The following is a 14,131-nucleotide window of genomic DNA, read 5'->3' on the forward strand; positions in this document are numbered from 1 at the left end:
GTAAAAAGCACTAAAGGCTAAAGTAATTAACCGTCAAAAATTACTGAGATACACGATGCGGGGATACAACACACTCCAATAGAGGGGTTTCATGGAATATTTTCCGGTGGGGGATAATGACCCCAGGAAGAATGAGAGAGAGGACAGCATTATTGAAGGAGCTTTGTTGCGAATGCTTATTTCCTTGTAAGGCTTCGGGATGTACAAAGTCAGAGCAAGCCTTCAGCCAGATAAAAAGCCTATCTTTGCCCATACTAGAGGAATCCACTCTGATCAGATACCCGTTAGGATACAAGTATTAGCCTCCCAAACCAAAACAAAATTGCAATGGGTTCGGTCTGTAATTCCAGGGCCCTTGTAACTGCCCGTAGACTCTGTTAGACATAAATTAACTTCTTCATAGAGGCTACGAAATCTTTCTTGTAATTAGTATACCTGTACTAAAGAAACTTTACTGCTCTGACCTGTACTTCGGCATTATTAATATCCTCGAGTAAGAAATGGATCTGAGAACCTGGATACCCTTCCATTTATGCTACATTGTTTCGTTGCTGTCGTTATCGATGCCTTCTTCCAGGTTTAAATAGTCTCAATAATATCATGGATAGTATGATGATTTATAAATAAGTTTCTGCGCAATCATTCACTACAATCAAAATTAGCGGTGAATTACAACGATATCACCAATATGATATCTCTGCTCGGAACATTTGACCGTATAGTGTATCAGACCAGCGTTTTTGAAAGCTGAAACGCAACCAAGGTCGGTAGGACGAATCTTCTTTATATTTCGTAGCGGGCATCATTTGAGCAGTTCGACTCTAGGTTAGCATGTTACCGAGCCGTAGCGAAGAAGCTATGAATTTGCACCCCACAGTGGCGGCGCTCTAAGGACGAGTTTCTGCGGGGTTTGGCCACTGAACGAGTTAGCATGAGTGATGGAGCTTTGGTTACTAATGCGATGAAATAAGCGTAGGCTGCGTATGGCTTCAGCTTTCCCAGAAAATCCTCATGATGTCTCCCAAGCTTTCTCCCTAGTTTTACTCTGGGTAAACTTTTGATTTCGATTTCTCTGCCAAATTGTTATTTTACCCTCCTGCTGTAGTGCCTTACGCAAATCAGAGGCATTCCTTGTGGTAATCACTACGAGGCTCACACGCCATCACTCTCTTACTCTCTATAAACAGAAGAACCAGTTAGCAGACATAATGACTGCGAGCCCTGTTGCATCAAAAATAGGCAGGGATAAGAAATGTGACATTTGTGATGCAACTTTTAGCAGGCAAGAGCACCTTTTACGCCATACCAGGAGTCATACTCGTGAGAAGCCCTTCAAGTGCCTCATTTGCGGAAAAGGATTCGCTCGCCAGTAAGTTGCCCGCACTCCACTTGCTCTGTTCGATTGTCTAAACACGCGATTTAATGTTTTCGATGTGTATAGGGATGTCCTGAACCGCCATCACACGTCGCATGAACAAGATCGCAGAGAGACAAGTGCTGTTATGCGTTCCAGAGCATGTAGGCAATGTGCCACAAGCCGTGCTCGCTGCTCCCGGAGTGATCCGTGTAAGCGGTGCACTGAACGCAACCTAACCTGCACGTTTCCTACAACACGAAAATCCAAGGCCATAGCGATCGTCAGCACGGGCATGGAGATTGACAGCGAGCCACAATATACAGGCTTGGACGCAATTCACCAGACAATTGAGAGACAGGCTGTGGATGAGACCCTGTTACTTACGACTGGATCTGGGGCACCTGGAAACATGAACGGCGCTGGTCTGAACGACGTTCATTTAGCATCTAGAACCGATGCTTGGATCCAGCAACCCGCGATGTTTGAAGTTTCGCAGGCCATTGGACCCACAGAGCACGGCGCCCAGCCTATCTACGAGCTCAGTGCCATCTCGGGCTTTAATGAGCAGGCCATGGACCTGCTCTCTATGAACTGGATGTCTCCTGAGAATTCCACCTCGATTGGATGGGATGGCCTTATCGGTATGCCACCCTACGCTGAGAATGATAAAAGTGATCCATATATGCCATTTTTCTTCCCTACCTCGGGCGCTTTGCCCGGTTCTGATCGGGAGTGCGTGCCACGTAATAATGCACAAACGCCTAGCATTGGACGACATGACGCCAATACCGACAGAACAGACGATTCAACTAATAAACTTGGGTCCGAAAGAAGCAAAGCTGTGACTGGGAGCTACTACGTAGATGGAAATGGCTCCCGAGCACCGTTTTGCGGCCGAGCTGCTCGTCAATGGAGAGGACGACAGATGATGGCTGCCAACGATGCATCGACACTTGGAAGTAATGGAACTAACTGCACGGATGGCGGTACAAATGGTGTACGTGAGGACCTCCTGGTGGATTCGAATAGCTACAGTAACATGATACGACAACTACATCTCGGATTGGGCAGGAAAAATGTTCCCATGGATGCCAATTCCTTCCCGTCTCTGCAGTGCATTGCTATATGTGTTCAGTCATACTTTGCTATTTTTCATTCCACGTTCCCCTTTATTCGGAAAACGACGTTCTTGGAAGAGTCGGTCGAAGACTGGATACTTTTACTTGCTGTTGCTGTTGTCGGATCTAAATATACTGCCTGTAACGAAGAGCGACTACTTAGCTCGGAGTTTATAGCTATCTTAGATGGCATGTCTATCAGCCGAATATGCCAGGATCGACGAACAGAAACTGGAATCCCTTCAAGATCACCATTCCGAGAGTGGGAAAATAGTGCGCTGAGCCTTTCAGCTTTGCAGGCGGCCAGCCTCTCCTTGATCTGCTCGCTACACGGAGGCAAGCAAGACATGACAAAGCGCGCTCTAATAGAACGGCACTGCCTTGTTGGAGCATGCAAAGAATTAAATCTGCTATCTAGAGAGTTCGAAGGTAGTCATCACCATCACGATGGTAACAATGTCATACAGGGCTGGCTAAGAAACCAGTGTCGTATGAGGACTGGCTTGATGATATGGGTACGACCTATAGAACAAGACCTATAACTGCTTGCTTAGCTGACATGACTCTAGATACTTGATGCTATGATCTCATACGAGTTCAACGTAGCTCCTCTGATGCAATTTGTAGATATAAAGGTCCCCCTGCCCTGCTCGGACCACATCTGGGAAAATCCATCAGTAGAAAAGGTTGTCGCCGAGCAGAAGTCATCTGGTATTTCACTCACGGGCGTAACTTCCATTTCTCTAAGCTAATAATCTCTGCTTATAGCTACACTGCTGGACGTGATTGAGAGGTTGTACATTGAAAAGAGACTCCCAGAGAATCTTGGCGAATTCAGCAATATTTTAATTATCCACGGCATTTGGCGAAGGTCAAAGGAGGTCATCAACCAGAGCCAGACTCGGTTGGCAAATTGGGTTCCCAGCGCCACCATCCAAGCACGAGAAGCACATCAAAGCGCAGTAACAGAAACCTGGCCGCCGTCGAGTCCAACCCTGTCAAAGTGGCGAAATAGTGCGTGCGATTGTCTGGATATACTGCACTGGCGAGCCAACGGCAAGGCCGCCAGTGCTGGAGGACTAGAACACCCTACTATCTTGTATTTACATCTTTCTCGGCTCATCTTACTTACGCCTGTAGCGCAAATCCAAACATTGGCAACCAGCGCCAATAACGCAAACGCTACAAACCTAGCTATCAGCCAGCGATATGCAGAAGCAAGCAGTTGTGTGCTCAAGTGGGCTATGAACGACTCGTTCAAGGCTAGGCTTGCAATCATTCACGCTGGCGCGCTGTTTTGGCACATACGACGGTACTCGAGAAGAAGCTTTCTGGAGCCTTTTACAATATACATATCCACGCTCATCATCTGGGCATATAGTATCTCGGTGAAGTTTGCAAAGCAGCAGGAAGAACTTCAAATGGCAGCGTCAATGGAGGGGCCTCCATCACCTGAAGCCTGCGCGGTGCCCACTGCCTGTCAGCAATCAACGACTCCCAAGGACGAAGAACTGTGTTCAGAAGTCTCTTTTTTCTATATTGACCGACCGTGTGACGATGAGATGGTACAAATGTATCTCCGCTATGGCGATAAGCTGTCTGCGCATATGGCCAGAGTTGGAACCATTACACAAGCCTCGGCTCCAAGCAGAATCCTCCAAGAGGGCATCCGGCTCCTCGCAAATGACACAACAGGTGGCACTTTGGTATTGGCAACCGGCTCAGGTGGGCAAGACAGACCAAAAATAAGCACATGGGGGGCAGAGCAGACTTACATGGACGTGTTGGCCGCCTTGTCTCAGACAATGGAGCAGCGGCAGACATGATGGTCTGGGCCTATACCCAACTCCTCGCCATAGTGTACTGCCCAAATGCAAATCATTACGCCGTCGAACCAATGTAACACACCAAAATAAACGAACTCCCCTCGTATGTCTCGCTTGGTCTTGCGAGTCAATCGATAGCCAGCAGACGCATGTAATCTCCAAAATGCCTAGCCAGTGTTTCGCTTCCCATCACCGTATCTGAGGCTTCCCCACCGCCATAAGTTCCCACGAACTCTCGAAAGCTGCTTCTTGAGTGAGAATTTATTGGCTTATGCTCATCTCCAGATTTCGCCCTCCTGGTGGTGGCAGCTCTAGACTATAGATTTCTCCTTGAGGCGGTTGCTCCATCGCACACTGTTCGCTTTCTATAACTCTCTTTCCCCCTGCTTCAGCCTTCATGAAATGTGGGGAGATTTGATAAGACTCAAATGGGCTGACTCAGTCTCAGTGATATCTCCCAATATCCGAATCCAGACTCTCAATCGCTTGCAAAATGTATAACTGAGGCCCCCCTACCCCGAACATTCCCATTCCGTTCTCATCATCCCCATTCATCCTAGCTCTGCTTTACTTCTCCCAATCCTGTGTATAAGTAATCATGATGAGCGAGGATGAAAAAGTTGAAACCATCACCTTGGAGTACCAGAGCTCCAATGATGCCAAGGACACTGAACTGGCGAGGCAAGCAGCCGAGGCTGATCATAGCCTTGGTTTCATGCAAGCCATTCGCAAGTATCCCAAGGCTGTCATGTGGTCGGTTCTGTTGTCAACTTCTATTATTATGGAAGGGTATGATATCGTCCTCCTCTTTTCTTTCTTCGCACAGCCATCCTTCACCAAACGATATGGCGAGTGGGACCCCAAGTCTATGACCTATCAGATCTCTGCGTCATGGCAAAATGGCCTTGGCAACGCGGTTAGCATTGGTACAATAATCGGCGCCTTCTCCAATGGATACTTTACTCACAAATTCGGCTACCGGAAAGTCCTCTTGGTGTCTCTGCTTCTCATTGTAGCATTTGTATTCGTCCCATTCTTCGCTCCCAATCTTGGCATTTTGTTGGTTGGGGAATTACTGTGCGGTATCCCTTGGGGAGTGTTTGCAACAATGGTACGTGGATAGCGTTTCGATCTAACCCCCAGCGCACTCCCGCAAATTTTAAAACCCAATTATGTTCCCAACTTTTCCTTCTCGTCTATTTACTCCTCTGAGATTGATAAATCTGTTTAGTGAAGCAGAAGGAGCTTAATTTTTACTATTTGATTGCCCTTTTCTACCATGCCGTGTAACTGTAGAGACAATTATTGATGTATCTATTCAAACAGGCCCCTGCATATGCATCAGAAATCTGCCCAATGGCTCTCCGCGGCTATTTAACCGTTTATGTCAGCCTTTGCTGGGCTTTTGGTCAGCTCATGTCCGCCGGAGTCCAGGCCGGGTTCGAGAAAAACACGACAGAATGGGCTTATAGGATCCCCTTTGCTATTCAATGGGCTTGGCCTCTTCCCCTCTTCCTTATTCTTTGGTTTACCCCAGAATCGCCATGGTTCTTTGTCCGTCAAGGCCTCTTCGGCGATGCGGAAAAGACACTTGTTCGCCTCGGTGCAGATAAGGATACGGCGAAGAAAACTTTGGCCATGATGATCCATACGAACGAGCTGGAAGTGTCGATCAATAAGGGAACATCTTATTTAGATTGCTTTCGCGGCATCGATCGCTATCGGACAGAGGTTGGATGCATGGTCTTTGTTGCTCTGCCGTTTTGCGGATCAGAAATAGCTGGGACTCCGACTTATTTCTTTATCCAAATTGGATTACCGACGTCAACCGCGTTCCAGATAGCGGTTGGCGGGCGTGGACTCGCATGTATAGGGGTGATAATCTCATGGTTCCTGATACCTCATTTTGGAAGGCGTACCATGTATCTTTGGGGCTTGGGTATGTTGGCTACGATATTGCTTACCATTGGATTCATCAGTGTTGGCGCTGCTGATTCTGTCGGAGGTATTTACGCCCAGGCGGGTATGATCTTGCTATGGCAGTTCACCTATTACATTACCATCGGCCCCATGTGCTACGCTATTATTGGCGAAGTATCTTCGACTCGTCTGCGAAACAAAAGCGTCTGTCTCAGCCGAATCATCTATTATATCGCTCAGACTATGTGTCATGTTGCCAACCCGTATATGGTGAACCCTACTGCAGGAAACTGGCGTGGGAAAACCGCGTTCTTCTGGGGGTGTTGGACCCTTGTCTTTTTCGCCTGGGCCTGGTTCAGGCTTCCTGAAACTAAAAATAAGACGTTTGAAGAGTTGGATATTCTTTTTGCATCGGGTATTAAAGCTAGAGAGTTTGCAAATTATAGGGTAGATGCTTATGTTGACAGAGGTGATAGTTTGACTAACATTAAAAAACAGTAATGGCTAAATGCCTTATAATTTTAGTTTAATTTAATTTAATAAATAGAACAGCGCTTTTTTGCCCTAATAACAAAATTATGCGTATTTCATTGAATTTCTGTAACACGATTTTGTTAACGCCTGACTATGTTGGAAATTTGCGTTATATTGTTCGTCTCACAATATAAGCTAGGATATTATAATAGCCTTCTATGATTTACAATCTCACCTATAACACTAACAAATTGTTCGTACCTCTTAATAAGGTTTTAGCTGATTTGAAGCAACTCTATTACATCAAGAGGTCAAAGCATATCAATACTTCTCTTATATTTCTTCCCATAATCAATACTGATAATATTTCTGTTTTACTATGTGCCACACTTTACTTCTCACGAAACCCGCTAATTAGTCGGTCAAGCTTAAACTCCTGTGGAGAACTCCATACAACGACCAATAGCTTCCTTATTCACCCACAACGCTACAAGTGTATTCGGCAATTGTAATTAGGAATTAGAAACAATTACACACTTGAATGTGCCATCCTCTTGTTTTTGACAGCCTTTCCAACCTTCTTTACCAGGATGACAGTGGTCCATCACCCAGACACAATGGTCTTCATGGTGCTTCCCCCATCCGCGATTACGGCTAGCTAAACCTTCCAATTGTTCGCAGTTGGTTTTCCAATGAAAATCCGAGTTTGCTAATCAAAACGGTATTATTGACAGCGCAAGAATTGCCTTCATTTTAGTTGTAGTTATTAGAAGCGATGATATTAAAATAGCAAATGCTAGTGTGAATTTCTTGTATGCTCCGAATGTGGTATGTTCCGATTGTTGTTTACTGTAAGTGACAGAAAGCTCAAATAGAGTTCAAGTGCGGAATTCTTTCGATTTATACTCTGACATTATATGTATTGCGCCGCTACCACCATTTCGTATGTACCACGATCTTATGTCAGTCCAAATTAAGATGAATCATGTTAATCTTATCAATGAGGTATACGACAGTCAGAAAGGTTTCACAGAAGGAGCTTTAGCGGCGAACTGTCTCAGAAGCATCCTAGCATATCAAGAACAAGAGAAAAGCTTGGACCTTGAAACCAAAATACACACAAGCTCAAAATATAGACTAAATTACTCCAGCGAAATATTAGCGTCACTTCTGTCCGCGCAGTTGGAGAACTGTGCGCCAGCTTTTTGCAAATTCTCTGCATATTCTAGTCATACGGTATAATTTGGCAAGTCTGTGGCTTTCGAGATAATAGGGCCTTTAGGAACAAGAAGTTTCTCAGCTATTTCTCTAGACTAGAGACGGTGATTGTCGAGGTACCGGGAAAGCCTTTTTGAGAGGAGATGCGAGGAGATCTCAAGCTGGATTAGTGTAGATTGAAAATAGATTTGTTATCGCGAACTGCAGTGGAAATAGCTTTACCCTCCCCTAGTTGTAGATTGTAACCTTAAAAGTGATGCACTGTTAATAAATTCCCTTGCTGGATACTTTTCTCAAATGAGCACTGCGTGCAGCGTGGCAGTCTCGTAATAGTGGCGGGCCATTGTTCGCAGAGTAAACATGTGCTTTCTTAGATTTTATTGAACTGCGACGCCGGAGTCCGTAGGCGAAAGTTGGCTGCAAAAATGGACTCTATAAAAGATTAGATCTTGTAAAGGCCAAGACTGAGGGGAGAGGAGGATGGAAAGATATTGGATGCCAGCTATAAGGAAGGGCGCTTGAGGGAGTGGGAAGGGTACATGTACCTAGCCCAGGCTAAATACCTATGGCCGCTATTTTTCAGGGGAGTGGTAGGTTGTAAGAAGTAACAAAACTAAGAGCGATTATAACAAAAAGCCTAGGCGTAGTTTTTATCTTTAGAAAAAAATAAACAAGGTCAAGTTCAGCAATGATATTATTGGAAAATTACAAGCAGCTTATGTAGATGCATGTATTTTTATATAAAAACGACCTTACAATGGTCGACCTGCCTATACTCCGTACATGTAGCCACAATAGAGATTACAGGCCTCTTAGTGCTCTTAGCTATTGCAGTGGAGTCAATCTGCCTGCTACTGACTAAATCACGTGCGCAACAAGTGCAAGATAGACATTTCATTTATACGCTCATCAATAGTAGCAGCTCCTTGGTTCAGTTGTCTAAAAATCTCAACTAATAATCAATAAATCATCATGCCCAAACGATCAATAATTCAGCACAAGCGAGTCAGTAAAAAACTGCCTTTGGATGGCGATCCAGATCCCAGGCCGATGCAAAACTCGCAATTCCCTCGTTTCGAGCAACTCCCTCCGGAAACAAGGCTTCAAATCTGGCGAGCCGCTATTTGTCAAGCAACTGTGGACCGAACTATTCACGTAGAGGTGCATCCCCAGATAGGAATAACTGCGCACAACTGCTTCTGCAGCACGGGGGTGTTTTGTGGCCAACACGGTGACTGCACGACTTTCCGAGAGGGTCTGCCACACTGGTCAATCAGCTGCATGCTCGATGGCTATTTCGCGTCCACCGACCTGGTCTCCAGCCCCGGGGACTCGGAGTCCTCTGCTGCACTGGCAAGCATCAGCCTTGCTTGCCGTGAATCCCGCATGATGGTCCTTGAGTTGTTCCCCAAAGTTCTCAGAGTGTACCACGGCCCTTGGCACCCAGGTGCCGAAAGTCGTCTTGTTCGCTGCCGTCCAGAGACGGATGTCTTGGTTATCTATGCGGTGCCAGATATGAGCATTACCCACACGCATTATCCATCATTGCTTACCGCAGAGCATTGGGCGGCCCTAACTGAATCCAAAATGAAAAAGTTTCCCTGCCACAGAAGACAGTTCGCCGAGTTCAAAGAAGTGGTTTCTTGCTTCCAGAATGTAGCAATTTTCTCTCGCCTCTGTGGCGGGGGTGAAATGTTCCCGCAAGGCTCGCAAGAAAGCGATGCCAATGAAGTTCCTGGCAATGATCTCTTCAACAGCGGAGATATGAGGCCTCTGCTTCTATTTTTTTCATCGTTGAAGCAGCTTTATTTCTGGATTGATCCAGTCTGCTATCCCAATGCGTGGGACGATGCGATTCGGGTCACCAATGTCGAGAACCTAAAGGATGATGAAGAGCCTGATGTTGAACACATGCAAATAAACTGCCAGAGTTTCATCCAAATGTATAACGAACGCGTGGAAGTTGAGAAGAACCACCATGTGGCCGCCGACAACAGGCATTGGATACCACAGCCAAAGCTGCTTGAAAGAGTGGGATGCTTTTGCCCCGCCTCTTGGTTACGATGAGGAGGGCCTCCCACATTCCAAGCATTTGATTCGACATGGCTATTACTTATGCGTCAGAAAGTCATTGGTTAAGTAATAAAAGATCGGGCATCCAGCATTTGTCAGAGTATCGCACTCCGAATCAAAGGACAACCTCATAGAATAGTATTTCTCTTCACATAATGCCATTTTCAGTTATGCTTTTCACAATTGAACACAATATGGCAAGTTCCGGTGCATCGATCTTGAGTTTTCTCTGAAATATACGAAGCGCCCGGCGCTCACGCCTCAATATCTAAAACAGCATATTGCGGAAGAAACAGCCTATCCAAACAACACATCTATAATAAATAACCACCACCCTTCGTCGACAATCCCACATGGCTCCAGAATTGGCTCCTTTCTCAATAGCTCCCTTTACTCGACCGAGGGATGCTCTCATCGATCAAAGGATTGAAGAGCAAGTGGTTCGAAAGCAGCGGAGCGACCTTTCCACCACAGAATCTTGGAAGAAGGAATACTGCAACCGGGTCCCTTTAGAACTAGACCAGGGTGAATCAGATTCAGAGACGCTAAAGCAAGAAGCATGGGTAGTGCATCGAGATATAGCTGGTAGCCTTCATGATGTAGTACCTCATTCGACGAGGACACGCCGCCACTGAACTCGACAAATCGAAATATAATCCGTTCCTGGCTGGTGTCAGTACGAGCTATGTTGCACACGGCTAAAGTATACGTACAACAATGAGAATTAGAACAAAGAATATGACGAGAATGAGAGGACGTATCCATCTATTCCTGTTCTTCAGTGTGCCGGTGCGGATACCATGCGACACCTGGTGGTAGAAGGATATAACAGCAATGACAAATATCACCACAAAGAAGAGCTGCACCCCCACGCCAGCCATATAAACCTTTCTACCGAGGTCTACGTTCTCTTTGCTATCTTGATCTACCATGAGTCCACCGCCGGCAGCTTGTACGATGAAGGAAATGATGTCGGCCGCCACGAAGCCTTTTGCAAGCCAGCGCGCTGGGATCGCGAGTACAGCTTGCTTCGGGTGGAGGAAATATATTAGATGAGAGATGACCATGTATGCAAATGCATTTATCCCTGGGAATAGACTGTTAGGACACATGTACAGCTGTTCGAAGTTGGCTATATCTTACACAACGGGGCGAGAAGAAACAACAGCGTCGATAGTGTCACATATGTCGAGTTTTGTTGATCTTTTGCACCCAGTGTGCGCAGAATGAAACAGAAGCATTCCCAGAGAGCGCCCGTGATGATAACCCAGCAGAATGGCTTTGAACAGTTAGCAAGTGCACATGGTGATGATACTGTGTTGTTTTTGCACCTTTTTCACAACAATGGCCTGCGCAAGATGCGCACATGTAGTCAAACTAAATGCAATTGCAAAGGCGGCGTTATCTTCCCACCGCGGATAAAAGCCGTAGTTGGCATTGCACGCGTCAGGAGGCACATAGCCGTTGGAGTCAGGGACTGCGGATGTACAGGTTGCATCGACTGTTGAAGTGGCTCTTAACAAGAGAGTTTGAGTTGGATAAATCGCTACCATGCTGGCTTGGATCGCTAAGATAAAAAATTACTATAAATCTAATGAAGTATCTTTGTTCTCGATTGCAGTGGGAGAAGATGTTTTATAAGAGAGCAGAGGTATACATTATTCCCGCGTGCTTTTAGGATCATTGTCCCCACCTTGAGCTCAGAAACCCTCACTACCTCCTTTCTATAGAACATTGTACGTAGTCACAGTCGTTTTTGCGAGGATGAAAACGATGCCCATTCGTAAAGGGCTCTTGAAAGGGCTGAAAAAGGTTACTTCTTTGGGGTTATAAATTTGAGCCACAGTTGAACAGGTCCCACTGAGTACTCATTGGTCAGAGCATCGTTTTCGTCGCTTTCACAGGTTTTTGGAAACGACACTGATCCACTTGGAGCGGATCTGGACAAACGCCCTAGAATCGTGGCTTGGCCCCAGCCCCTCTCAGAGACCAGACAATAGTTTCATGGCATCCCGTCAAAGGTAGGGCTTGTGTGTGAGTCTGGTATAGAAGGCTGTGCGTTACTTGTAAGAAGATATATGAACAGCGTATACAAAATATCCAATTTATCCAAAATAAATTAACGCCCCTAATACCATTATCGGGTTACTAAACTCTGTATATATACTCCACAGTAAAAACGGACATCTAATAATATCTGCATTATAACAAGCTGACTTTCATTTAAAGCAGCTCAAAATATCAAATACTAATGGCACTACACTTTATCATACTCTGAGATTGCTCTTTGCTTCTAGTATAATGTAACTTTATCTACAAAGCCATTATGTGTTTATTGAACCAGTTGCTACCCCCAGCGGCCACATTATGTGTTGTTGAAACTTTGAGGGTAGGCTTGCAGCTACATTAACAACCCATGTAGTACTAATCTCCTTGCAAAACCCAAAATGTTTTGACGTGGGACAAAAAAAGTGCTGCTCTAGAGCATAATTCAGCATGAGGAAGTGCGACAGTAAAATGCGCGCGCAACTGTTGGATGACTCTGTGAATGCTTTGAATTCCTCTTCTGTCATTTTATTTGTCAGGGCATAGCAAGGTACAACCTCTAAAAACGCTGTAATAAGTCAAAATCATATATGTATTCGTGATGTAGCTAAAACGTACCTTCGATAGGAGACTGATTGGCCAATCGACCCAGTCTCTCGAGCGCAGAGAGATACTTGATCTCTGCGGTTCCCTGGCACAACGTCCGAACAATTTTGAGAGAGGCAAGATAGTCATCAAGCGCAATCACGGTCTTGTTGATAGACTGCTGGGCAATGTGTTGTTTCATACTGCCCACAAATGCCTCCCTGGTAAAGCTACGGAATATGGACATTTCGAGGTCTGGAACCACTTTTGTCTGGATAAACATCCATCCTCGCAACATCTTTATGAATTCTATCATTGTATCTGGCATATAGCCAGATTGGTAAGTCAATGCCATGATGGCCGCATATCGAGCATCGGCGTCAGTGGCCGTCAGGCATGGCTGAGACAAAGCCTCGTTCAGGCCATTAATGGCAGCGACTCGCAGATCCAGCGCTTGAATGGAGTAGTCTGCACCGTGAAACAAGGTGAGATGTTGAGCGGAGAGGCCCAGTATGGCATTGGCAAGGAACTCGTACTATCGAAAGCGTTCATGGTCAGTCTGGGCTGGCCTGTTGGGAGATTTGACAGCTACATACCTCGTGAGACATGGCGGCAACCCTGTGCCAAACTTTTTCTGAACCATGTGGCCTAGGAGGGTAAGCCTCGACTAGGAAATGGTGGTAGAATCGCAAGTGGTCGAGTTTAACGCTTGACTTTGGACTTGAGGACTTCGTACTATGTAATATTTTGGGTGTAGGCAAATGGCTCTCTGGATATACGCAGATTAATCCCATTCGATTGCAGCCGCGACATTCCGGTATCGCCTCGGAGCATTTAACTCTGCGTTTCTTGCAGTTGAAGCAACCTCGTCGTGACTTGTTGAAGCCCTTGCCGGGCACCGGCTTCTTCTTTCTTTTGAGAGGTAATGATTCGTCTACTTTTGTATTCAATAATTTTTCCTCGTCTGCGTTGGGTGTCGTGGCAGAGTCTGTATTGATAGAGATAGACCTCTGTCTAGAAGGAATTGTAAAAGAGTCCACACTGCCAATCTCCAACGTGAGAGAGATACTAGAGGCATCCATGTTTTCTGAAGGGTCCTTTAAACTAACGGTGTTGGTGTCTGAGACGTAAAAAGACAGAGCATACGCGTATAGAAATAAAATTGCGAATAAAGCTGCTTGCAGTTTACGGGCAGAGTTTGTCAATTCCAACTTGAATACGAACTATATAAGCTTAAACTCGTAACTTGCTTAAATGTGGCGGAGCAAGATGACGCAGCTTGACGCTAATACTACAGCCCATTAACAAGCTTATATAAAGCCCCATGCTAGATTAATAGAACACTACTATAATACAATAGTATGCTATATCCTCTTCTACAATACCGCTATTCAGTAATATCTGGCCTCCTTTTGTAGGAGCATTGTCTACTGCAATGCATTGACGATTTCTCTTGGCATTTCCTCCGAGAACTTTTCCACACTACTCCATCCATGCGTTAACGGCTGGTGAGA

At 45.6% G+C, this 14,131-nt stretch overlaps 5 protein-coding genes across 5 annotated transcripts; 3 read left to right on the forward strand and 2 right to left on the reverse strand.

Annotated features, from left to right (window-relative positions):
* Nucleotides 1-990: 990 nt before the first annotated feature.
* Nucleotides 991-4,607, forward strand: GGI43DRAFT_223521 (transcription factor domain-containing protein). Its single transcript, XM_083200402.1, has 4 exons — nt 991-1,369; nt 1,442-2,990; nt 3,045-3,186; nt 3,244-4,607. The coding sequence occupies exons 1-4, from the start codon at nt 1,209-1,211 to the stop codon at nt 4,299-4,301; spliced, it is 2,910 nt and encodes a 969-aa protein (XP_083056411.1). The 5' UTR covers nt 991-1,208; the 3' UTR covers nt 4,302-4,607.
* Nucleotides 4,601-6,785, forward strand: GGI43DRAFT_223527 (general substrate transporter). The gene is made up of 2 exons (XM_083200403.1): nt 4,601-5,412; nt 5,628-6,785. The coding sequence occupies exons 1-2, from the start codon at nt 4,900-4,902 to the stop codon at nt 6,720-6,722; spliced, it is 1,608 nt and encodes a 535-aa protein (XP_083056412.1). The 5' UTR covers nt 4,601-4,899; the 3' UTR covers nt 6,723-6,785.
* A 2,032-nt stretch (nt 6,786-8,817) lies between these two features.
* On the forward strand, nt 8,818-10,332 carry GGI43DRAFT_223554 (uncharacterized protein). The gene has a single exon (XM_083200404.1). The coding sequence runs from the start codon at nt 8,886-8,888 to the stop codon at nt 9,978-9,980; it is 1,095 nt and encodes a 364-aa protein (XP_083056413.1). The 5' UTR covers nt 8,818-8,885; the 3' UTR covers nt 9,981-10,332.
* Nucleotides 10,333-10,397: 65 nt separating this feature from the next.
* GGI43DRAFT_425720 (RTA1 like protein-domain-containing protein) lies at nt 10,398-11,539 on the reverse strand (the record flags this gene model as incomplete). Its single annotated transcript, XM_083208544.1, has 4 exons — nt 10,398-10,649; nt 10,700-11,073; nt 11,130-11,265; nt 11,318-11,539. 4 exons carry the CDS (start codon nt 11,537-11,539, stop codon nt 10,398-10,400), a joined length of 984 nt encoding a protein of 327 aa, XP_083056414.1.
* A 771-nt stretch (nt 11,540-12,310) lies between these two features.
* GGI43DRAFT_430770 (Zn(II)2Cys6 transcription factor domain-containing protein) lies at nt 12,311-13,722 on the reverse strand (the record flags this gene model as incomplete). The annotated part of the gene is made up of 3 exons (XM_083209317.1): nt 13,214-13,722; nt 12,651-13,152; nt 12,311-12,600 (listed from the first exon to the last, which is right to left on the reverse strand). Exons 1-3 carry the CDS (start codon nt 13,697-13,699, stop codon nt 12,311-12,313), a joined length of 1,278 nt encoding a protein of 425 aa, XP_083056415.1. The 5' UTR covers nt 13,700-13,722.
* Between the last annotated feature and the right edge of the window lie 409 nt (nt 13,723-14,131).

Source organism: Trichoderma evansii (genome assembly GCF_050947405.1).
Source record: "Trichoderma evansii strain SZMC 28006 chromosome Unknown GGI43scaffold_27, whole genome shotgun sequence".
In the NCBI taxonomy this organism is placed as follows: domain Eukaryota; kingdom Fungi; phylum Ascomycota; class Sordariomycetes; order Hypocreales; family Hypocreaceae; genus Trichoderma; species Trichoderma evansii.

Coding starts and splice junctions, on each gene's coding strand:
- GGI43DRAFT_223521 (XM_083200402.1), top strand. CDS start 1,209: ATGACTGCGAGCCCTGTTGCATCAAAAATAGGCAGGGATAAGAAATGT. Junction 1,370..1,441: donor GGAAAAGGATTCGCTCGCCA/GTAAGTTGCCCG, acceptor CGATGTGTATAG/GGATGTCCTGAACCGCCATC. Junction 3,187..3,243: donor CGCCGAGCAGAAGTCATCTG/GTATTTCACTCA, acceptor CTCTGCTTATAG/CTACACTGCTGGACGTGATT.
- GGI43DRAFT_223527 (XM_083200403.1), top strand. CDS start 4,900: ATGATGAGCGAGGATGAAAAAGTTGAAACCATCACCTTGGAGTACCAG. Junction 5,413..5,627: donor GGGGAGTGTTTGCAACAATG/GTACGTGGATAG, acceptor CTATTCAAACAG/GCCCCTGCATATGCATCAGA.
- GGI43DRAFT_223554 (XM_083200404.1), top strand. CDS start 8,886: ATGCCCAAACGATCAATAATTCAGCACAAGCGAGTCAGTAAAAAACTG.